The sequence below is a fragment of the Dreissena polymorpha genome, chromosome 2 (assembly GCF_020536995.1).
Source record: "Dreissena polymorpha isolate Duluth1 chromosome 2, UMN_Dpol_1.0, whole genome shotgun sequence".
Classification (NCBI taxonomy): domain Eukaryota; kingdom Metazoa; phylum Mollusca; class Bivalvia; order Myida; family Dreissenidae; genus Dreissena; species Dreissena polymorpha.
Genome location: NC_068356.1, coordinates 66,399,255 through 66,423,565, shown reverse-complemented (window position 1 = coordinate 66,423,565; position 24,311 = coordinate 66,399,255). Strand labels below are relative to the sequence as shown.

Sequence of the window (24,311 nt, the reverse complement as noted above, 5' to 3'; positions counted from 1 at the left end):
TTGGTTGTCTCTGAATTATGTAGATAAGAGATTTGTATATATTTTTAGACACACTTTGAACTGCGGTTCAAACTCTTGAACTCTGGTTTAAGGATTTAATGTGCAAACGGCACTTTGAACTCGGGTTCAAAGTCTCTTAACTATATAGTTCACTGTTAAATAATAAATGTGCATTCCGCGCGTCTTAACCCCAGTTTAAGACTTTGAACCGCAGTTTAAGACTTTGAAAAATAGTTTAAGACTTGTAGGTGTTTGGTTGTCTCTGCACATTAATTATTTAACCAATTAACGCCCGTCGTTTCGTCATGTGATTTTGTTTTGTTCCTGGCGCATTTCTATCAAGATGGCGGCGGATGAAGTTAGTGAATTATTACGTACGTTTGAAACAGCTCTCAAAAAGTTAAAGACTTTGTGTGTTTATGCATCCTGCCCATGCATGAAGTAACAATATTCTGTCATTGGAAATCGTAAAACAATAAAATAATGAAAGGTGTGTTTTTGTGAATATACCTAGTTTCTTTCGATACAGCTGTTAAGGTGGTTGAGTTTCTGTGCGTGTGTGCTTTTGTGCATAAGTGCGTGCGTTACATCGTACGAGCTTGTAATATTATACTTCAGAACGCATTTTGATAACTATTATATTCAACATGTAGAGACGACATCGCGTGTGTTAGACTCGGACCCCTAGCTTAAATAACTACTTCAAGAGTCAAACTAGAAAATAATACACCTTGTCCTGACTGTAGCTTAATCATTCGTCATGCAATTTTTTAATGCATGTAACTTGCCTAAAATGCTCACACAGATGGTATAATGTGGAGCATAGTCAAGCTGGTTTGGACTATCAATATATCATGCCTGTATTTATTGATTCATAAATATGCAAAATGGTTGTCCTAAGTTAACTTTCTCACACTTTTGTATGCTGATTTACAAATACTTAATAAATATATGACACAAACTATGCAATCGTCCATTGGCCAACGGAATGTTAGGTTATGTTTTGATCAGAAACTGACCGCAGTCAAATAAAAATAGCCGAATAATAGATAATTTAGTGACCAATTCCCACAAAAGTTGGCGGTCAGAAAGTATGACACAATACATGATGCTATCTTCATATTTGATGAATTGTTCTCCTTCTTTGCAAATAAAATTGTCAAGTTAAAATTAAGATCAAGATCATGATTAATTTCCATTTCAGCTATTATCAAGAATATAATTGACCGCACCAAATAGCCACCATATACATAATTGTCAATTTGTTATAAAACTGAATAATGGGAAACACAATTTATCTATCGTAGCCCGAGTATACAATTACAGCGATGCACTTTAAATAGCAAAAAAAAAGAAGAGAAATTACATTTTTACAAGACTGAAATAAACTTCAGTCGTTCGGCGAACACGAAAGTAAAGTTTCAATTACAGGGAGCCTTATACTTTTTCATAGAAAAACAGTCTTTATCCTTGTTACGGACGCTTTCCACGTATAATAGGTCGCTATATATTTTGATGACATTGCTATAATGTTTTTCATGATGGTGTCCTCAAGTACACTTCATTAAATCGTTTATACCACAATAAGCTGATGGGTTTTATTACAAGAAAACGTGATAAATTGCATGGTTGGAATGCAGGGAAACTATCGTGATTGCTTTTTGAAGGAAAATTTGGGTTATTTACGTGGTATTATTTAAACCTGTATGACATAAATCATTCTCATATTATTTTTTAACTTATAATTTACGCACGTTCGGTGGCGTCTGTGGACTGTGGAATACTTCCATTTTGCATCAAAAGCTTTATTAAATGAGATAGTGTAGTGTTTCATCTACAGAATACACTAGTTAGCACCATTAAAGGAACTCCATTTAAGGAACAAACACCATTGAAGGTTATACTGGTTTTATTTACATCCGTACTCGTCAAGCATACAAAACCGTCCGTCCCTGAACATGCTATCAAAGAGGCATTCATGCCGTAGGCGTGTCCTGCAAGTAGGCGTGGCCAGTGCAAGCTATACCACAATCCCTCCTTTTTTTTCAAACCAAATAATGCATGATCAACAAATACATACTCTAAACATAAACCCATACGTTCACAAACAATTCATGATAACAAATTACACCATGCATTTATGAAACAATCTAAACTAAATTTAATCAAAACAAAAACATCACAAATGAAAACATTTTATCAATGAAAATAAAATAGCACGCCGCTTGTACTAGCAATGTTCTCACACAATTCCCTTTTATCGTTAACATGAAAGTAATGAGCGACCACACTGGCTGTTAATCAATTTCCGTTTATAAGCCATTTTACACTCGGAGCATGATACACATGTCAGTTTAATAGAAATTTACTAGCATCCGCGGGATAAGCGCCACGTGTGTTGTCTCGAATGAACACCAGTAAATTACATGCCTATTTAGCGGTGCATTTACACCAGTTTGAAATCATTAAATTTCTCGGGCATTTTACGAACCCTTATCGGTCTGTCTTTACCCGCAGATGATACATTAATTTGACAATGTTCACTTTTAGAATTGTTTACATTTGAGTCTGTCTGAGGATTTTGTTCATTCATTTTTTTCATATGCGTTACATTTCGCCGATACTCGGTACCATCATCGGCACGTACAACCACGCTATTCCCGTTCTTATCTATAACCGTGTACTTATCGGAACTGAACGGAGTGTCGAGTTTATTGTTTCTATTTTGCTTCAAAAGAACCTTGTCGCCTGGTACAATTTCGCTCTCTTTTGCATTTCGTTTCGCGTCGGAGTATACTTTCCCTTTCCCCTTTTTCTCGGAATCACGATCACGTATTTCGCTATCTTCCCGCCTATACGTATTAATTTCAGGAACACATGTTCTTATCTTACGACCGAACAGCATCTCAGCAGGTGACATACCCGTTACTGAATGGGGTGTGCTTCGATACATTATCAGGTAATCATCGAGGTCTAATCGCCAATTACGATTTTGACTTTGAGATATGCGTAATCGCTTTAGTATTGAACGGTTCTGACGTTCAACCTCCCCATTTGCTTGCGGCCACAAGGGAGTATTTCGCCTGTGTTCGATTCCTTGAGACTGCAAATAATTTTCGAAATGCTCGCAAACAAAACTACTAGCATTGTCTGTACGTAGAGATAATGGCAAGCCATGCGTCAAAAACCATTTCCTTAATATTGACAGTAGTTTTTCGCTAGTTATTACTTTGGTGACCTCAAGCTCTACATACCTACTGTAATAGTCGACACAAACAAAAATGTAATCACCCGATGGTAACGGACCTAATACGTCCGCGGCTAAATCTTGCCATGGGGCACTTGGTAGCTCGGTTCTCGTCATCGGTTCGGGATTTGTTGACTGGCTTACCAACTGACAGCCATAACACATTTTACAGTAATTTTCAATTTCCTTATCAATACCCGGCCACCAAACTTTGGTCCTCAAGTTGCTTTTCATCAACACGATTCCCGGATGACCTATGTGACCTAAGTCTAATACGCGTTTGCGTAATTCACGCGGGACAACGATTCGCGTACCCCTAAGTACTAAGTAACCAATTACACACAGTTCATCTTTGATATGTATAAACTGAGTTTGCTCGTGTTTATCCCACGTCCCGTTCGTCACGCTTTCGCGTAATCTGCTTATCTCATCATCACAAAATGATACCTCTTCTATTTCTCGAGTGGTCATAGCACTGGGTGTTGCTTCGCGCGCAACAAATTTAATGTATTCGTGGTCATCTACACTATCTATTGTCCTAGAACTGTGCTTGAGCGGAAGTCGCGACAGTGCGTCTGCAATATTGTCTCGACCGTTCACATGTTTAACCGTAAATCGGTACGGTTGCAGCCTAAGAACCCATCGCTCAAGTCTAGCGCACGGTTTTGACCTTGGTCCGTAAATGTATTCAAGTGGCTTGTGGTCAGTAAGAAGCTCGAACTCGATACCATAAAGCCATGGATGAAAACGCTCTAATGCCCACACTACGCTTAAACCCTCTTTTTCAGTTTGTGAGTATCTCCTCTCAACATCAGTTAAGCTTCTACTGGCATAACTTATTACGCGGTTTTCCCCATTTTGAACCTGCACGAGCACAGCACCTAGTCCTACTGGACTCGCATCGACTATGACCTTTGTCGGCGCGGTTTTATCGTAATACCCCAATGTTTCGGCACATGCTAGCCTTCTTTTTAATTCTTTGAACGCGTCCTGTTGAGACCGACCCCATTTAAACACCGTTTTCTTTCTTAACAGATCATTTAACGGCGCGGAAATCGTAGACAAATTCGGTATGAATCTTGCGCAAAAATTCACTAAACCGAGGAAACTTCGAACCTCGCTCGCGTTTCGCGGCTCAGGCGCGTTTACTACAGCATCGACCTTGACCTGCGTTGCCCCTATCCCTCTCTCAGACAGCTCATGACCCATAAACACTAACTTATTCATGTAAAATTGACATTTTTCCTTGTTAAGTGTAAAACCTTTGTCTCTCAATACACGTAGCACATTATTTAAACATTTATCATGTTGTTCTTTCGTTGCAGCATGGACAATAATGTCATCGGCAATGCTGTTAACACCCTCACAGCCTTGCAATGTTTGTTGCAAAATCATCTGGTACATCTCTGGAGCACATGTTATTCCAAACATTAAACGTTTATACCTGAAAAGTCCACTGTGTGTTGTAAACGTCGTGATTTCTCGTGATTCTGGGGACAGTTCAATTTGATGATACGCGTTTTTAATGTCCAGTTTGCTGAAATACTTGCTGTTATTCATTTCCTGCAACACTTCGTCCACTGTTGGTATTGGATACCTAGTCCTTTGTATGGCTCTGTTTGCCTGCCTCATGTCAACGCAAAGTCGAATGTCGCCATCATTCTTTGGTATTATGACGACAGGGGACACCCACTTCGACGGTCCACTTACGGGTTCAATGACATCTGAGTCGAGTAATTCTTTGATGTTAGCTTCCAACTTCTCTCGTAACTGATATGGCACGCGTCTGGTCGGTTGCACTACAGGTGTTACAGCCTGGTCAATGGGCACTTCAAGTTGATAACCTTTCAGTTTTCCAAGTCCCGTAAATAATTCGTTGTAATTATTAACAACATCCGATATTCCCGGGGTTTCCATTTGACGCACTATTTTAAGTACGCCAAGTCGCATAGCTGTATCATAGCTTAATAAGGACTGTCCAGATCCCTCAATGACAACAAATTCTGCATCATCTACCGCTACACCCTTGTAAACAATCGTTGTCCAAAATACACCAGCAGTCTTCAGTGGTTCCTTAGATCCATAGGCATACAGTTCTGTTTTCCTTGGCTCGTCCCTGCATTTTATGTCATTTCGTTTCAAGAACTCCCACGTTTTCCTATCCACAATGTTGCAGCTTGAACCGGAATCAATGATCGCCTTTATTTGTACACCACCAATTTCGACCATTATCGATGTTGCTGTCGGGTACTTATTTTGTACAGTAAACGTGAACTGTCTGTCATCAGTTGTGTCCACAACTTGACGCACAGTAGGCGGTTTCTTTTTCGACTTTTCACCCGATCGGCATTTAATCGCAAAATGTCCTATCTTGCCACACTTATTGCAGTGCTTTCCACGCGCTGGACACGTGCTGTCTTTTGCAATGTGACCCCGTTTCCCACATTTAAAACATTGAACGTCATTTTGAATACGATTTTTCCGTGCAAACGTACCTTTTGTTGTTCGGCTTGTTGTTGTGTTTACCGCCTGTGGGCTTTGCTCAATGCATTTTGCCTGATGTTCAGCATTTTCTAATGTTCTCGCAATGGAACGCAATTCTGTCAGGGTTAAATCCCGTCCTTTTTGCAGAAGTTTCCGTCTTAATTCACTTGAAATGCACTTCTCAATCACCTGATCTCTAATTTGCTCATCTGTGTTCTCAAATTCACACGTCTCTGCTTTCTGTCGCAACCGTGTGATATATTGATCTACGGATTCTGTCGGCGACTGATCTAACTTCCGGAACATATGTCTTTCGTAAGGAACATTCGATTGTGGCGCGAAATGCTTGCTTAGCGCATCGACGGCTCTAGCATAAACGTTTGCTCCCTCTCCTTCCGGCAAAGTATAGAATACATCCTGCACTTCCATGCCAGCCATGTGAAGCAACAATGCATGTTTACGGTCATTGTCTTTAATTCCTTTCCCGACAACATACAGTTCAAACGCTCGAAACCAACGTTTCCACTTTGCCGCTAATCCCGACGGTTCACCATGCACATCGAATCGGGGCAAATAGTCGTTTTCTTTTTCCATCATTTAAGACAATGTAATTGAACGTTTAATATCCTCGTCGCCAATTGTAGTGTTTCATCTACAGAATACACTAGTTAGCACCATTAAAGGAACTCCATTTAAGGAACAAACACCATTGAAGGTTATACTGGTTTTATTTACATCCGTACTCGTCAAGCATACAAAACCGTCCGTCCCTGAACATGCTATCAAAGAGGCATTCATGCCGTAGGCGTGTCCTGCAAGTAGGCGTGGCCAGTGCAAGCTATACCACAGATAGTATAATATTTAAAATTCTAAAATTACCGCGATTGCGTATAACAATACGTGTTCACCACGTGGTCGGCATAAATTGAGCACACTTGTAAAAATATTCGTATTCAGTTTAGTCTTGTCATTCAATCTCTTGATTAGATCTAGATGTTTTTAAAATCAAGCCAATTATACTTCTGAAAAATGCAATTGTTTTCAAAATCGGGAAATATAATATTTAGAAATGATTTATTTATCAAAAATGTACAGAAACCTTCACTCGCAAACATGTTCGTAAATGTTAATGCTTGTATAAAGAGTGGCAAGAATTTACTTGAAACTATTGGTCGATTATTTTGCTGGAAAATCACAATCGATTATATAACTTACAACATAAAGCATTGCTTAAAAAATAGTAGCTGCTGCTTTAACGAAACATTGAATTTTAGTCGAAATAGTTGATGATGTTGCATTTTCCAAAATTGGTTGACTCAATTCCATGGAGGTTGTCCTAAAAACAGTTTATTATTCTTTTAATTTCAAGGAACAATATATATATACGTACGTATATATATAGTGATTCTAGCATGCTCATTTTATCAATTAAATGCATTTTATCATAAGTATACACAATCATAATATTTAAAATTATGTTTCGTTATATTGTTTGCAAACTAGTCCACCTTATCGTAATTTGATATTTTTGTTTTGATGATAACGTGTCCGTTAATGGTTACTATAATCTATTAATAACCGGCTTAACCATGACATTATTTTCTTACTTAGCTCTCTAGGAATTGAATTACGTTTCGTTTTATTGGGTTTTACTTTCTGCAATTTTCGATGAAATGAAATGTTAGCTGAAACAGGTTAGACACGAAACCAATTAACATACTGAAACTGTACTTTTTACATCCTTCCACGTATTTTAGAGGAAAACAACAGCAACAACATGTGATAGTATTACATGTATGACGAATAAAAGTGCAATTTTCAGAAAAGGTATGTAACCGACTTAGGCCTTACATACACGTTTATTTGGTTTATAGCAAACAGACCCGAAAATTGCAACGAAGCAAAAAGAAGTTTATAAAAATATATTGTGTAATTATATATTTAATGTTTCTTTTCACGTTGTGTCTTTTAACGTATTTTTCAGGCAATTAATAATGAATTCATGTGTATAAACGTAGAAAAGACGAAAGTTTGGCTGCGACCACTTTTGAAAATGTGTTTTGTGTATGTATGCTTTTCTTATTCCAAAATTGTGCCCTTTTGACTGTGTCCCGCTGTAGAATTCACAGTCCCCAAACTTGTTGGTGATTAACTCCTTTTTAACAGGGTGGCGTAAAAAATTGGACAGCTTAATTACCTTCGTGCGTATGTGTTTGTAAAGAAAGAATTGAAATCGGATCAACTTTTGTGAAAGAATAACCCATGTGTAATTTTAAGTGTTGAGCATAAACATCGAGGATGTTTTTGTTGGAGGAAAGTCTTAACCTTGACTAGAGGATAAATCTTAGCCTAAACATGCGTCGCTGACACAAGAGTGTATGTGACATACCTAGTTTTATTTTACGATTTTTGCCTCATCGGAATGAACTGCCTAACAAAAGATACACTCCGTGGTAACATGAAATTTTACCAGTACAACTAGATGAAGTTTCATTCGGTCGTCAAACTAGTTAAACGAAACTGTCTCAGTTTTCCTTCCACGAAGTCCTATTTGTGGTAACAATGCAGTTTTGCTGTGTCATTATTTAACCGTAATGTCCACTTCTTGAAATCGTCAGTATCGGATGAATAAATTGTAACTGTTCGCGGAATGAAACTGGATCGCTCTTTATTGACAATCGACGAAATCCTTGATATTACGATGTGTGTGCATGTTTAGAGGCTAATAAGAAAATGATAATAATAAAAAAATAAAACGATTGCATATCAGGGGAAATAACCAGTTTATACAGCGATTAATTGAAGTCTACATTGATGTACTCATGATCACAAAAGGTCGTTATATTTTAAAGGGAGATGTTCACATTTTTCACATCGCAAACTTTTATTACCGAATATAATGAAAATATGAACTATTTTCAAGTAATGTAATATAACCTAAATGGAGATTTATTTTTCCAGATTCCCGAAGTATCAAATAGTAAGTGAACTAGCGCTACCGAAAATATAAACATGTATGAATGTTTTTATTCTTAATAAAATATATACGTCAATTGATGTTGTTAACTAACACAAACGGTACATGGATTGCATGGAATTTTTTTGGAAGCGCTATTTCACTCGATGTTTTATATATATATATATATATATATATATATATATATATATATATATATATATATATATATATATATATATATATATATATATATACGAGGGGTGTTCCAGAATTTCGTGGATTTTCTCCATACCTCATTAGTTTGTTGGCAAAAGTCAATGAAATTTACATATTATACTAACTAATTATCACGGACTTTATATTTAAGCTTAAAATACATGAATTCCAAAAAGCGCGATTGAAACGTAATGCCATAGAGACCTCAGTAAGTATGTGTGTTAAGCGCATTTAAATTTGGTTTAAATGTAGTTGATAAATATAATTTACGGCAAATTTCACGTGACATCGACGTCACATATCAACGTTACACGTAGGTTGAATATTCAATTTATATAATATATAACGTATGTTTGAGGCGTCAGCCTTTTGACCCAGAAGTACTCGTTAACTGCGATATCATTTTTATAAATTTCGAGTGTTTTTTATCGAATAAATTTTAATTGCAGTACATAGTATACATGATATGCATTGATCAACTGACATAAATTAGTTCAAAAAGCAGAGCAAGATATTTGCCGACTTATGCAAACACGGGTAAAATGCGACAAGCGGCATTCGCGCAGTGTGGTCAGAAGCTACCCTTTTCTCTATTAAGTCTGGCGAGGTTTCGTAGTTTAATTTGTAAAAAATAAATAGACATAAACATTAACATACGTCTTACAAGAAGAGATATTCAAGTGTGTACTAAATATGGTGATATGAGTTTAGTCTACACCTGTAGCAATATGAAAATGAAACTAACTAAATCCAAAATTAACCGAATCTATCCACAAATAGCAAAGTTATACAAAAATATTCGATAATACTACCCTTAAAGTCAATAAAGACAGGTGTGAAAACGATAACGATGATGGCAATTATTTTACACAATTCGGCTTTAAAAGACGTCTGCTCGATTGATGTCACGTGATATAGATCTCGGTTCCGCCGCTTGAATTTCCGATACTTTCGAATGGTCTGAATGGATGTTTCCAATCTTTGTATATTGATAGCTCTTTGCGAGAATGGATCCACATCACCGTTGCACATTTTTATTAAGTTCACAGTAATCTGTTCTTTAAATAAAGATAGCCTAATTAAAGACGGCGCTAATAAAGTTTGAAGGTGGATATTTAGAAATAAGATCCATTTTCGCATGACACTGCAAGTAGTCACATATTAATTCTAGCTTGCATTAGTTGCAATAATTTTATAAAGTGCGCGTGCCATTGAACGTTGAGTTAGGCGATAGGTGCGAATCAAATTACACATACTTTAAGTTTAATTGCTTATACCGAACACGATTTGTAACAAAATACAAATTTGATTTATGTTAAGTTGCTTATACCGAACGCGAAAGTAAAAAAGATACTGTTTTTTTAGCTAATACATCTCTACAGGTAAAACAAATCACAATTTTTAAAAAGTACCATCTTAATAATCAATCAATTTCTAATAACACCTGACTGTGTGACGTTCATTTCAAATTATCGCAGTGCGTGACGAATATTTTCTTTATTTAGTGAATAGACACAGAGACGGTATACATACAATTAATAATGCAATATATACGTTAAACCATCACTAGATGTGCCATAATAACTCGTATACACTTTATAAGCAATATATACAATAAAAGTTTTAAGTTAATTAAATAAATGTTTTACGACGCATATAAGATAACGTGATGAACGCTTTGTTTATTTTTTTAATTAAACTAAATGCAATTATATGTCTATTTAGAACCATAATTTTTACAATTTACGCCGAATATCTTAATATTTATTGTATAATATATTATGGACTAAGGGTTTGCTAAAGAAAATTTATTCAAATCGGCTTTAGCTAAGATGGATCAACATCGGAAACTTGTCTAATACATGTGTACATACCTCTTGAGTGCAGCTTCGACGTCGTACTTTCCATTACGAAATCCACACTTTTGACACACAAACTTAAGGTACGATGGAGACCATGATTTTAGGTCTGTGTCCGACATGTCATAGCACTGACGATGCGACCATTTTTTTACAGTTATGACACTGAATAGATCCATCTGAACACTGTTCTGAACACACATTAAAAGGATATTGAACCATGTTTAGAAACAATATGAACCGTTAAATCTATAAACAGTATTTGCGTGTGTCCAAGAGTATGATATAGCTGAGATCACTCAAATACTGTCAAATTCTTGCTTTAACTTATATTCTTATGGGCCCGTTTCATCAAACATCGTACGACAAATTTAGAATACGATACGAATTTCAAAGAAACATTATTTTAACAGACCGAAGCATATTTTTGCTTATTTCTAGTAAAATCATTTATTTCATCATTTTCTTACCAATGGCTTATATCTTGCGGAGCTATTTATCAACAGCTTGTATATTTTTAGTTTTTAAATTTAAGTTATAAATTAAGATTGTCGTACGATCTTTGATGAAACGGTCCCATAAAAATACAAGTTAAAGCAATAGTGAAAGAGAATGTGGGAAAATGTAGCTAGAAATGGTTTTGAACATGCATAATTGTGTCGTGTTCTGAGAAAACTGGGCATAATGCTTGTGCGTAAAGTGACACTTTCCGCCTTATCTGGATTTTCGCTAAGAAGAGACATCATTTAAACGAAACATTCCATAAAAGCGGAAATTGTCGTCCCTGATTAGCCTGTGCGGATTGAAACGGCTAATCTGGGATAACAATTTACGCACCAGCATTATGTCCAGTTTTCTCAGAACGCGAGACAATTATGTTTATGATTCATTTTATAGTTTGTTTATTTCGTTAACTACAAATTTGTATTACATTATGTCTACCTTGAGGTTGTTGTACATAGTATAATTATGTTACAATTATAGTATTTTCTGTAAACGAACAAATCCTTTTGTATCGAATACTATGCATTAATTTTGTTTTCTACCAAATGTTTTTTATAGGGATCACTTGTCCGTCGTCTGTCTCGTTAAAAAGTATTAATAGCATCAGTTTGAAACTTTATACATTAATAGACCTCATTGAGTGGGGTGCGTCGATAAAGAACTCTAAGCATCCCGCTTTGTTAAATTATTTATAATTAATGCATAACCATTATTCTTGTATTAGTTAAGTTAAATTGTCATAATAAAATGTTGTCATGTCATTTTTCCATTTTTCTTTTTTGTGTAATGTTTTGTAAATAAAGCTTTTATTTGTTGTTATTATTATTATTAATACGGATGTTTTAGTCCGGTCTGTTTTCCAAATCGTTCTAAAACATCATTATTTTAGTAGTACAATGGTATAGTGGTATAGGAGAGGTTGAACATATGATTTTGATTAATTATGGATTTATATTATTAAACTAGTGTTTTTTTCTTATTCTCTGTACAAAGATTGATTATAATTTATATGAAGATTTGCTACAGTGCATATTTATCAAGGTATGTGGTTCCGTAAATAAATCGGAACTATCCACTTCCGGGTTAAGAAATTGAGATAATTTAGCGATTACATCCATAAATTTGGTAATAAAACGACAACATGATTTAACAACATACCTAATATCACCTTTTCTTCCCATGCAATGCAGTGTCAACGGCTTAAACTCGTTGATAATTGAGAAATGTTATTCGACGAGATTGTTTTTTACCCATCATCGTCCCATGTCATTTTCAAGGTCAACCGGTGTTTTGTGAAAACTCGAACCGCATAAAACCCATTGAAATTAGGTTATATTACACTTCATTTTGGTTAATCGTCACCTTTACTTGATAGGACATTCGCATGGTGTGTCAAAACTTTCATTTTAGTATTTTTACTGTATATATTCAACAGTTAGATAATAAATGTACATTCCGCGCTTGTTAACCCCAGTTTAAGACTTTGAACCGCAGTTTACACTCTTGAACTCGGGTTTAAAGAATTAATGGGCAAACGGCACTTTGAACTCGGGTTCAAAATTTCTTAACTATATAATTAACTGTTAAATAATTAATGTGCATTCCGCGCCTCTTAACCGCAGTTTTAGAATTTGAACCGCAGTTTAAAGTCTCTTAACCTTATAGTTAAGAGAGGACCAATGAAATCGCGGCATTTACCTTCTATATATAGCTAATTGTGGTTTAAGCTCCGCTAATTGGTTGTCTCAGATAACAGATTTGTATCTATTTTTAGACACACTTTGAACTGCGGTTCAAACTCTTGAACTCGGGTTTAAGGATTTAATGTGCAAACGGCACTTTGAACCCGGGTTCAAAGTCTCTTAACTATATAGTTAACTGTTAAACCGTGGTTTAAGGACTTAATGTGCATTTCGCTTGCCATATATAACACTAACCATGTAAAAGACCGTGCCAGTCCGATTGAGATAACTCGATTTTTCTAATCGAAATACCTCGACCTCGTTGATTTTCATTGATAACATTCTCCTAGAAGAGTTGTCGTTCGTATTTCAACATTCAACAATGGCCGCCCCCATTAGAGGGTATCGGGCATTGTGTCACACCGGTCTTTACTGACCTGTGTGAATGCGCGCTAAGCATTGTGGGAAACGGACTTTTTTCCATCATGGCGTTGGTAAACACAAAATAAACACGGAAGTGAAAAATGGTAATTAATTATTATCAAAAACAGGCCCCATCAAACCGGGCCAGCTGTAATATATAGTTGGATGCAGTTTGTGCTTCAAAAGGAGCCACTTTTCATGTCAGTCTATTGTTTGTAAGAATCACTAAACACGTAACTTAGACTAACTAAACATGTTGCAAGACTGTATCTTCGAAATAGTTAATAAATCTAAATCATAAATAAATATTTATAATTAAATACCTGCTGAAATTTGAGAACGTAAACGATTTAAAATAAACGCTGTGAACATTGCAAGGAATCTTACATGTAGGCATAATGTGTGAGAGGATTAGTCAGGGATAAAATAAAATGGAGTTCGAAGGATCTAACATTTTGAGGAAGACGTCATGGTATCTTGGACATTTGGCACTTTCATATATTTATTTAGTAGATACTGAAAATGCTGAATGTGCTAATTGCAACATCAAAGACAAGCAGGTGAGATTTTTACAGCTTTTTTTTCTTGACATAATATTGTATGTTTTCCATTTAATTTATATGCCAGTGTTTTTTTTCACCATTTTGGGAATGGTTTCCGGTCATTTTCCTCCCCAAGACGTTTCCCCGCAAAGACAATTCCTCCCCAGACGTTTCCCCCCATTTTAGTTTTAGTGCAGATGTTCCCCCCCCAATAAATTTATAATTGTTCGGTTGAAGTACAATCTTTGTTTATTATCAAAATTATTATTTTATTTATGAAGTCTTTAATTAACTTTTAATATCTATGAAGCAGCTTGTATGGTTTTTTGGTTTTAGAATTGTTTTTTGGAGGGTTTAACTGTGTAATGATTGCATGTAAATCATTAGTAAGTGCATGTTGGTGTACTAGTGGAATACATGGAATATCCTCAAAATCTTACTGAGTATCTTATACATGTTGCTCAACACAAATGCAACCAAGAATAATGTGTAATCAAGACCCGTTTTGAATACACAATTAACACCTTATTTCAGTTTGAGTGAACCTGGGCAGGGTTGTGCAAATGCAGTGTTTGTTGTTTTTTATCCAATTAAATATGGTCAATTGGTGAAATGAAAATGGTAAAATCAAATTAAAATTAATTTCGACACTGTTTTCCTTGTAACAGATAAATATGATAAATAAATATTTACTTTGTAACTGTCAACATTTTTTTCATGCATTCATATGTTTATTATCAAATTATTGGATGTCACTGATATTTTATTTTTTACTAATAACTCATTTAGACTAAATAAAACAGAATTGAACTTTCCGTGCACATTATTTCATTATTAATAATATAATTTATTAGCAAATGTAATAAAAACTTATTGATATAAGAAACACAAAACACAATTACCCGTTTTTATTAAATGAATTTGTGGAATTTAAGGAAAAATTAATAACTTTATGAATTAAAAAAAAGGTAAATTTAAAGCAATTTATTAATAATAATTAAAACAGTGATAAACTACATAAAAATGTTTTTGTATGATAATGTACTAATCTCATCTTATGAATGACTATCCCCCTTCAAAGATGTCACCTAATCTCATCAATGATGATTAATGGGCCTGTATATTGCACCATAAGTACCCCTTTATACAATAGCTGTTATCTTGTTATATACACTTGCTAATCCAATTAACGCTTGTATATTGCACCATAAGTGCCTGATATATTGTTCAATGGTAGGTGTGTGTTGTTACTTAATATTAGTGAAAACATAACTTTCCTATTATTTGCCTGGTTCTGAAAATATTTTCATCGTTGACTTTCCTTTAATTTTTAAAGAATATTTTTGAGAGGTAACACCTGAGTACTACAAATCAATGTAAAATGTTCATACTAGCTGTATTGGGACATTATAATTTAAATGTTACAAAACAATTTTATTTACTTGTCTCAAAATAAATATCCCAATATGATATTTATTTAGTCAAAATAATCTGTGTTTCAGTTAAAACTTGGATATAGTTATTATTCTTCATTAAAAATCACAACTATTCCACTTTAAATGACCATCAAAGCTGTGTTTTTACTCAATTTTTCAAGGATCTCAATAAATGAAAGAAACAATACAGGTACTTATAAAAACAATTCTAATTAGATCTATTTAATTGGTAAAATTTGTTGAGGCTTCCCTAAAAACAACCATAATAAATCATTTCACTGATCTATTGATATATCTATTTAATAGGCAGAATGACAAACAGAACTAGTGTGGTTTCTAGGGTCATAAATCTGGTCCCTAAGCCTTAATTGGTAATAATATGCATGCAGTGTTATGTCTCTGAAAGTGACAATGAAGCAAATCTGCCCTTAGGCTATTTCATTTCACTCACACAAAAGGAGATAACTTGCTATTAATTTAATAGTTACTTCTAACTTGTCTCCTTTCTGTATTAAGAGGGTTTTCATATTTTAAAGTTCAATTGGTCTTCAAAAGAATAATCAATCAAAGTTCTTGATTTTGCCAACAAATAATGTTTACCAATTGTGGGTCTACTCTACTTTCTTTTATTAATTATTTCTAATTATGTTTTTTTAATTTTTATATCAATGGAAAATGAAATATTTTTTCACTATTTTGTTTAAAAAGTACTTAAAGAAATCCAGGCAAGAATACATGACAAGTAAGGGTTGTGTCAAGAAGGTGCCATTTAAGGCCCTATTATCAGTTTTGGATGCCCTAACCTGCATAGGTGAGAAGACTGTGAGAAGACTGGGGACGTGGGGCATGAGGAACAACTAATACACAGTAATTGACAGGTTCGTGTTGAATCAAGCACAGAATTTTCTGAGCATTCATGATTCATTAGAATTGAAAAAAACAACAATCAACCAGAAAAATCCAGTTGACCAACTTTGACTTATTTGCATGAACAGGTATAAAATAGTGGGTATTAATAGCTTAAGACATTATTGGCAACATGTCTGTTTAATTTATATTATCAATATTGTTAATTAAGCATGGAATATTAATCAAAATTGGGGGTAAAGTTCAATCGACCAGTATTGACCAGTAATGACAAATTTGGGAGTATTGACCGGGGCGGTTTTAACCAGTAAAAACCGCCGGTTAAAACCGGGGGCGGTCGATTGGTGCCAACCCTGGGTGTACTAAAGGAATACTACAGGAATACATGGGATATTCTCAAAATCTTACACATGTTGTTTTTAATATAACTAAATAGGATCAATTGATGAATTAATTTAGTTTGTGTAAACTTGGGCTGGGTTGTGGAACTATAGTTATTTGTTGTTATACAATTAAATAGGGTACTATGTAACTGTCAAAAAAACATATGCATTCACACGCATATAATTCAATTATTGGATGTCACTGATAATTTCAATTTTACTAGTAGGTAATTAAGACTAATTAAAACAGAATGGGACTTTCCTCGCAAAGTATTTCATTATTAATAATATAATACTATAATTAGCTAATGTAATCAAAACATATTGATATTTTAATAATTTAACTCAATGATATTAATAATATTAAAATTTTCCCCAAAAAACTAGGGCAGGAAGATAGGAAGGATTTTTTTTGGAAAATCAACAGTGTTGTCAGTGTAAAATATTTGCAAAGCTTCTTCTGAGTTTGAACTTCAGTTTTGCATTTTGTGACCTGCAACATATTATATGCTACTTTATTTCACTATGGTAAGTCATTAAAGTGTTATTTATTTTTCAACTATATAATGTGCTAATCTCATATAATGAATTACTACCCCATTTAAAAATGACACCTAATCTAAATTCATTAATACAATAGTTATAATTGTTTTATTGTAATTTGTAACATACTATTCCACTAAAAATGACCATCATAGAACATCAATGCCGTGCTTTTACTAAATTTTCAATGATTTCAATTATTTAAAGAAATAAATTTATCAGGCACTTATAAAAAATATATAATAAGGGTGTCAAAATTTAACAAACTGAACAAGTCAATTTGAACTTCTCTTGCAATGCAAATGGAGCCACTTGAAATATCAAATTGTTCCCATACTAGTCGGCAATATAACTATGACATTGTGTCTTTTCAAAACATGCATCAGACACACCTTCTGAAACTTTTTAAGCGGTTTTGAAAACGCTATTTCATTGCAAACTTTCGTCAATAAAAGATACACGTTGTTATACAACCGAAAGTGAAAGTTCTGTTTTTAAAAAAATGAATAAAGAGCGAAATAGTTGAAAACTAACGAAAATTATAATTGATACTAACATAAAACCGCAAGACTGAACAAAATAATACTTAACTTTTAAATCATAACATGAATGTTTACTTATAAAGCAAATTCTCCATTCATCCGCGGACTTCTTTGTGTCGTAGTCATAAATGCCTCCAAATGGAGGTGCGTGGTGCGTCTAAGCAGGGACCTATACAAATATGTTTGTATAGGTCCCTGGTCTAAGTATAGAGGTGACAATAACGTAGTGACGTCACCATCTATGTATAGAATGGGGTATCGGGTCCGTTCGCACTAGTTACACGTTCGCCCTGGGTTCGTTCGCCCTATATTATCATTTGCATATCGGGGTATGAACAGTTGATTGTTCACACATATAAGCAAGTTTGAACCTTAAGTTTTCATTAATTAATATAGTAAGCAATTAGTGAAAGTTACTGGCCTTTGTTACAAACACGCCTACGAGTTAAAGAGCGCCGTCTTGATTTTTCACACATGTAAGCAAGTTTGTACCTTAGATTTCATCATTAATTAATATAATAAGCAATTAGGGAATATTACTGGCCTTTGTTACAAATACGCTAACAAGTTAAAGAGCGCCGTCTTTTATATTTCGGTAATACTTTTTTGATTGATATGTTCGGAATAACCTAACTGTGAATTATCCCAGGATATAAAATGGAGCTCAAATGTCTGGTTCTATTGTTTCAAAAATGGATAATGTGTTGTGCATTTCGTGCAATTTGGAGGTACGACCTAGACAACATGCGGTTGTATATAATAAAACATCTCAATAAAATATAACTATTCAGTTTTTATTATTTTATCATTATTACTAGCTATAATCATTTATAATAAACTATTTGGAACTGGTGAGTATGTAAACTCTAAATTATTATGTACACAATATAAAGTGCATCATTTATTATTTTATATATAAGCTGTATATCGTCGCTGTCGTTCTCAAACCTCGTAGCTACAAAATGCCAACTTTTCAGGAGAGAGAAAAAACCGTCTCATTTTTTTTTATAGGAAACCTCGTAGTTGCAAATAAAAAAAGTTATAAAAACGTTTTTGTCAAATTTGTCCAAACGAAACGACGTACCTATAGGTGAAATGGCGTCGCTACGACTTTTCGCCGGGAAAAAAGCCAACAATCATTCTACAACATTTCGTCACGGCACATGTCTTTTTCAAGGGTTCTGATTGGCGTAGAACTACGAGATATAGCACAAAACAAGCGCCAGACTTCATATATTCGGAAAAGACGGAATTTTTTTTTTGAAAATTTTGGAGCTACGAGGTTTGAGAACGACAGCGACGATATATTAAATTTATAAATTATTTGTACATTTATATGTGTATTATAATCATTAAGATTATGAGATTTTAATTGTAACTTCTTGCGTTGTTTATGGTTCTTTCATTCAGCAATATATAACCACTGTCTGTTGGATTATCTAATTTCTTGTAATCTTGTTGATCCCTGCATTGGCAAATAAATTTAAAATTCATATAAACATCTGGGTCCGATCGCCCTAATTTCTGTTCGCCCTGGGTCCGTTCGCCCTAAATTTTATTATCAAAGCAGGGAAGCAATAAATATTTCGAAATTTGTTATCTTTTTAACATTTTAATACATAAATGACAACTTGAGCTATAAACTTGCCTACATGAGTGAAAAATCAAGACGGCGCTCTTTAACGTGTGGGGTATTGTGCTTTGTGTGTGTACATAGCTTAGATGCAGACTTTGCTTTAAAAGGGAATTAAGTTGAACTACATTACTTGGTAAATTATCAACAATAGTTTTTTTGGCCTGGTAACTTTTATGGTTTCTATTTGCAAAATGTCAGCTGAAAGTTCAAATGTATTATATAACTGCAACAGACATTCAACTTCAAATAGGTCTATGTGATCATTATATCAGGTTTTGAGGAAATGAACATTATACTATCAAAATTGACTGTAAGTCAAACAAGTTGTCATGGGGAAAGATTTTGGTCAGCTTAAACACAATTAAGTACACCATGCTGCGTCGGGGGTATTCTTCATCACTATTGATATATGTTCTAGTTTGGGTCACAATAAAAGAAGACAAGGCAAAGTTATGGAAAGAAATAATTTTATTCAGTATGAGATAAAATATCCGAACTCTGTGTGAGATGTGCTTAAAAACAAAATTTTAAAACAATGAATAAAACATAAAACCGTTAGTCACCAGAAAGTTTTATCACAGTTAGTGGAGGCATGAAATTACTGTACATTTTTGCATTCTGTTGTTAAACACTAAAGCTGGAGGTCACTTTGTTTTTGAATTATATATCATGTTTATCATTTGGAATTAGCATTTTCAGAATGTTTTTGTAACATAGCATTTATTCATAACCCATACAGCTGTCGTTACTAAATAAGCAATCATGAAACATTACAAGTTAAAATCTTAAAATTTAAAGATTGCTTGTATACAATAATCTTTTCAGTAATTTTATTCTGAAAAACAAGAGAGTGCTTGTTAGCTATCGGTATTATAGTGTGATATAAGAAATAGATACAGACAGAAGTACAAAACGATACAAAACGAAGTGATCGGCCATTATACATTCACAACATGTTTGAGTAAATCACACATTTTGACACCTGGAGTCAATTGATTAAAATAACGAATGATAACAATGTTCATGTGACACAGTAAAACATTTGTATTAACTTGCATTGAAATACAGCCAGTAAGGTCCATCAATAAATTTTATAAAAGACAAGCAATGTCTAAAAGAAATAAATTTGTCAAAATATACTAAGATTTATATTGTGGAGACAATAATAACAATATTACTTGGCACTGAAAGAATGATAATGCCACTTCAATCCACACTGGAATGTTTCATTTTGTGTAAACAAACTAAGACAGCACAGTTTAATCAAGTGTAGATCTATGTGATTTGTGGACGTTCGTCGAATAAGGATAAATATAAAAACATATAAACCAAATTCTGAAAAAAACATTGTAGTAAAGTTTGCAATAAACACGTACAACTGTAAATAAAAATTGATGCTCAAATGATGATAAGGCCGATAAACCACCTGACTCCAGTGGGTTTGAGACACTGCCCTGCCTGTTTTAACCAGGGTTTTGCAGTGCAGTGGATGTACGCTTGACGGCCCGTTACATGCGGTTGTAGCGGCCCACCTGCTGGTTGCAGTTGGGGCACTGATGCACGACGTCCTTGCAGGCGTCCATGCAGAAGGGGATCAGGCAGCAACCAATCCAGCAGCTGCACATAGAGAACAAAATAGAACAATAAAATGCTTTTATCATTTACATTCAACAATGCTTTAATGTTAAACATTCGATCATGGCTGTTTTTGAAAGTCTGCCAGACTGTAGAGCAATTAGAGGCTATGTTCAAGGAAAACTGGGATTAATGCATGTGCTTAACAGATAAAGTCAGCCCAGAACAGCATGTGTGGATGACACTTTCGGTGTGTGTAGTCTTTTTTTTGTTTAAAGAAGTTGCTTCTTAGGGAAAATCCAGTTAAACCAGAAAGTCTCATTCCTCATACCGGTAAGCCTTTGCACATATCAGGAACAAAACTTTACACACCTGCATTGAGCCCAGTTTTCCCATACTGCAGCTAAAATAGTTTTTTATGTTCAAGGTCATTAACAAAAGTTTGGCACTAACAGAGTAATCAGATATGTTTGTGATTTTGAGGAGATTACAGGATTCAGTCTTTAAGACAAAAATAGAACTTTGCTTATGTTTTCAGTGTGACATTAAATAATATCATTACGGTAGAAAACTTGTTTATGAGTGCTTGGCATTGGTACCTGCTTCAACACCTTACTTCTTTGACAGCCAATTTCTCATACTAAATTTACGGTTAAGTCTACGTTTAACAATGATTTTTGGAGACATAAATAACTACATACAAGATTTTCTAGTTTACAAATGAAAACAAACTTTACCTACATTCAAAGTACGTTGAGAAAGCTTATCAATGTAAGTTTATGTCAACAAAAAGGAATTTCCCTAGGCTTTCAGCAAACAATGTTTTCCCAATCGCCTATCAGTAAGACAGTGTTCACAGCGTTATCAACTTAAATAATCACCAGCCATCCAGCTACTTAGTTCACTTAACAACACAGGTATGGGAGCTTTGAATAGCAAGATAAGGTTACATAAATTTTGTTTTGTTTGCCTAGTTAAGATTGTTTCCCCATTTTCAACACTACTGCAGTCATATAATAGTGGCTGGCTAGCCAGCTCCTGTGTCATCTGGTTTACCAGTACTTATTGAACATTCTTATGCCAACAGGCAAATTCGTTGAATTGATATCCCCCGCAAATATGCTTCTGGACACAAAGTAGTATATTTGACACTCAAAAAAGCATTTTTTCAAGATACAAAGGGCCATAACTCCGTTGACAAATTGTCACAAACAGATGGTGAACAATGCCATTTGGCGTGCATCATCCTCTTATCCATATATATACTCATACCAAGTTTCAATGAACAGGGGTGTCAATTGGCCCAAATTTGAAATCCGGAAAATTAAGCCGTAGGATAAAGGGAAGAGTGGGCCCAACCCCCCGAGCCCTAGCTTATTGTTCTTTTTTTATAGTCTTTCTAGGTGCAATTTCTGGTGAGTACAATGCGAAATATTATTAACCAAACCATCCGTAACACCGCAGGTGTATTTGTCATTCTAAACAAATGATATTAAGAACTTCGAAATGTAATTAACAAACCAGCGTATCCGAAAACGACTGTCCGAAAACATGTCGCGATACATCATTTGCAAATGAAATAAAATATGCATATTGTTTTACTGCAGAAAATGAAAACCAGTAACCAGTAACCTAGCAAATACGCAGTCAATATATAATTTGATTAACATATTGTTTTAAAATATGATATTGCAGTGCTTTACTTTGCCAGTGCCTGCTCATGTCAGTGCCAGCCGCTTACCAATCAGATATCAATAAATAAAATCGGTACCAAGCGCAAATGTCCGGAATGCCGACAGTGCTATAACAATATTGGTTCTGAAATGATCCCGCACTAAAAGAATTTTGTCCCTACCCCCACCCGCCTTAAACAAACTCATCGGATTTACATTCACCTCAAAATCAACCCTGGACGGCTCAAATCCGGATTTCCGGAATAATCCGGAAAATTGACACCCCTGAATGAAATTCGCCACAGCACTTCCAAGATATGGCTCCGGACACACAAAAAAGCATTTTTTCAAGATACCAAGGGCCATAACTCCGTTATTAACAGATGGTGTACAATGCCATTTGGTGTGCATCATCCTCTTATCCATATTTATACTCATACCAAGTTTCAATGAAATCCGCCAAAGCACTTCCAAGATATGGCTCCGGACGGACGGAAGGATGGACAACGCCAAAACAATATCCCTCCGCCTATGGCGAGGGATAATAACTAACAACTGCCCTACTTAAATAAAACATAGGGGGAGATCGGCCATAGAAAAGAACTATGACCTATGATCCTCAGTCTTGAAGTAACCTATTTATCGCCAGCACAGTTGGTGAAATCCAGCATATATGAGCAGTGCTCTGGAAAAACAGGGTTTAATGCATATGCGTAAAGTGTCATCAAAGATTAACCTGTGCAGTTTGCACAGGCTAATCAGGGCAACACTTTCCCCTTTATTAAAAGTTTCGCTTCAATGGGGTCTCTTCTTAATGAAAATTCAGTCTAAGCGGAAAGTGTCGTCACTGATTAGCCTGTGCTAACTGCAAAGGCTAATCTAGGATGAAAATTTACGCACATGGATTAAGGCCTGTTTTCCCAGAGCAAAGCTCATATACTTCCAGTCTTTATAAAAATAGCTACAATAATGCGGATGACAATTTTCATACTGTTTTGTTAGTTGTTTATTTCTAAATGCATATAAAAAGCATTTTTAAATGTCAAACATAATTAGCTTCCCTTGTTGCAGTCATGTTGAAACACGAATTAAACAAGAGGGCCTGAAAGGCCCACAGTCACTCAACTGAGATAACAAGATATTATTGGGACAAATCTTCTGACCAAGTTTAATGAAGATCCAAAAATAAATGTGGCCTATAGAGTGTTAACAAGGTTTTACTATAGCCATATAAGGAAAAATGCCCCACCCCCTGGCAGCCATGTTTTTCAACCACCAGGCATCATTTTTGAACTCTTCCAAGATATTATCGGGATGAATCTTCTGACCAAGTTTCATGAAGATCGGAAAGAAAATGTGGCCTCTAGAGTGTTAACAAGATTTTACTTTAGCCATATAAGGAAAAATGCCCCACCTTGAAAGCCATGTTTTTCAAGCAAACATAATTATTTTCGATCTCATCCAAGATATCATTGAGACCAATCTTCTGACCATATTTCATGCAGATTGGACAATAAATGTGGCCTCTAGAGTGTTAACAAAGTTGTACAAAAGCCATATAAAGCCTTATAAGGAACAATGCCCCGCCCCCTGGTGGCCATGTTTTTTAAGAAACCAAAACCATGTTCGAACTCATCCAAGATATCATTGGGACAAATCTTCTGACCAAGTTTCATGAAGATCGGAAAATAAATGTGGCCTCTAGAGTGTTAACAAGGTTTTACTAAAGCCATATCAGGA

At 34.9% G+C, this 24,311-nt stretch overlaps 1 protein-coding gene across 7 annotated transcripts in view; it reads right to left on the bottom strand.

Annotated features, from left to right (window-relative positions):
- The window catches only part of LOC127867407 (lipopolysaccharide-induced tumor necrosis factor-alpha factor homolog), a 191,717-nt gene that overhangs the window by 51,109 nt on the left and 116,297 nt on the right, over window positions 1–24,311 (bottom strand). For 3 of the 7 annotated variants that reach the window (XM_052408530.1, XM_052408529.1, XM_052408532.1), the window contains exon 9: window positions 19,774–20,940. The exons of 2 other annotated variants lie outside the window; for them this stretch is intronic. In XM_052408530.1, coding sequence (XP_052264490.1) covers window positions 20,832–20,940 — 109 coding nt within the window. In that variant the 3' untranslated portion in view covers window positions 19,774–20,831. Of the gene's footprint in view, window positions 1–12,427; window positions 12,567–19,773; window positions 20,941–24,311 lie in introns of those variants that run through there. 2 more of the 7 variants (XM_052408535.1, XM_052408538.1) reach the window with 2 other exon arrangements.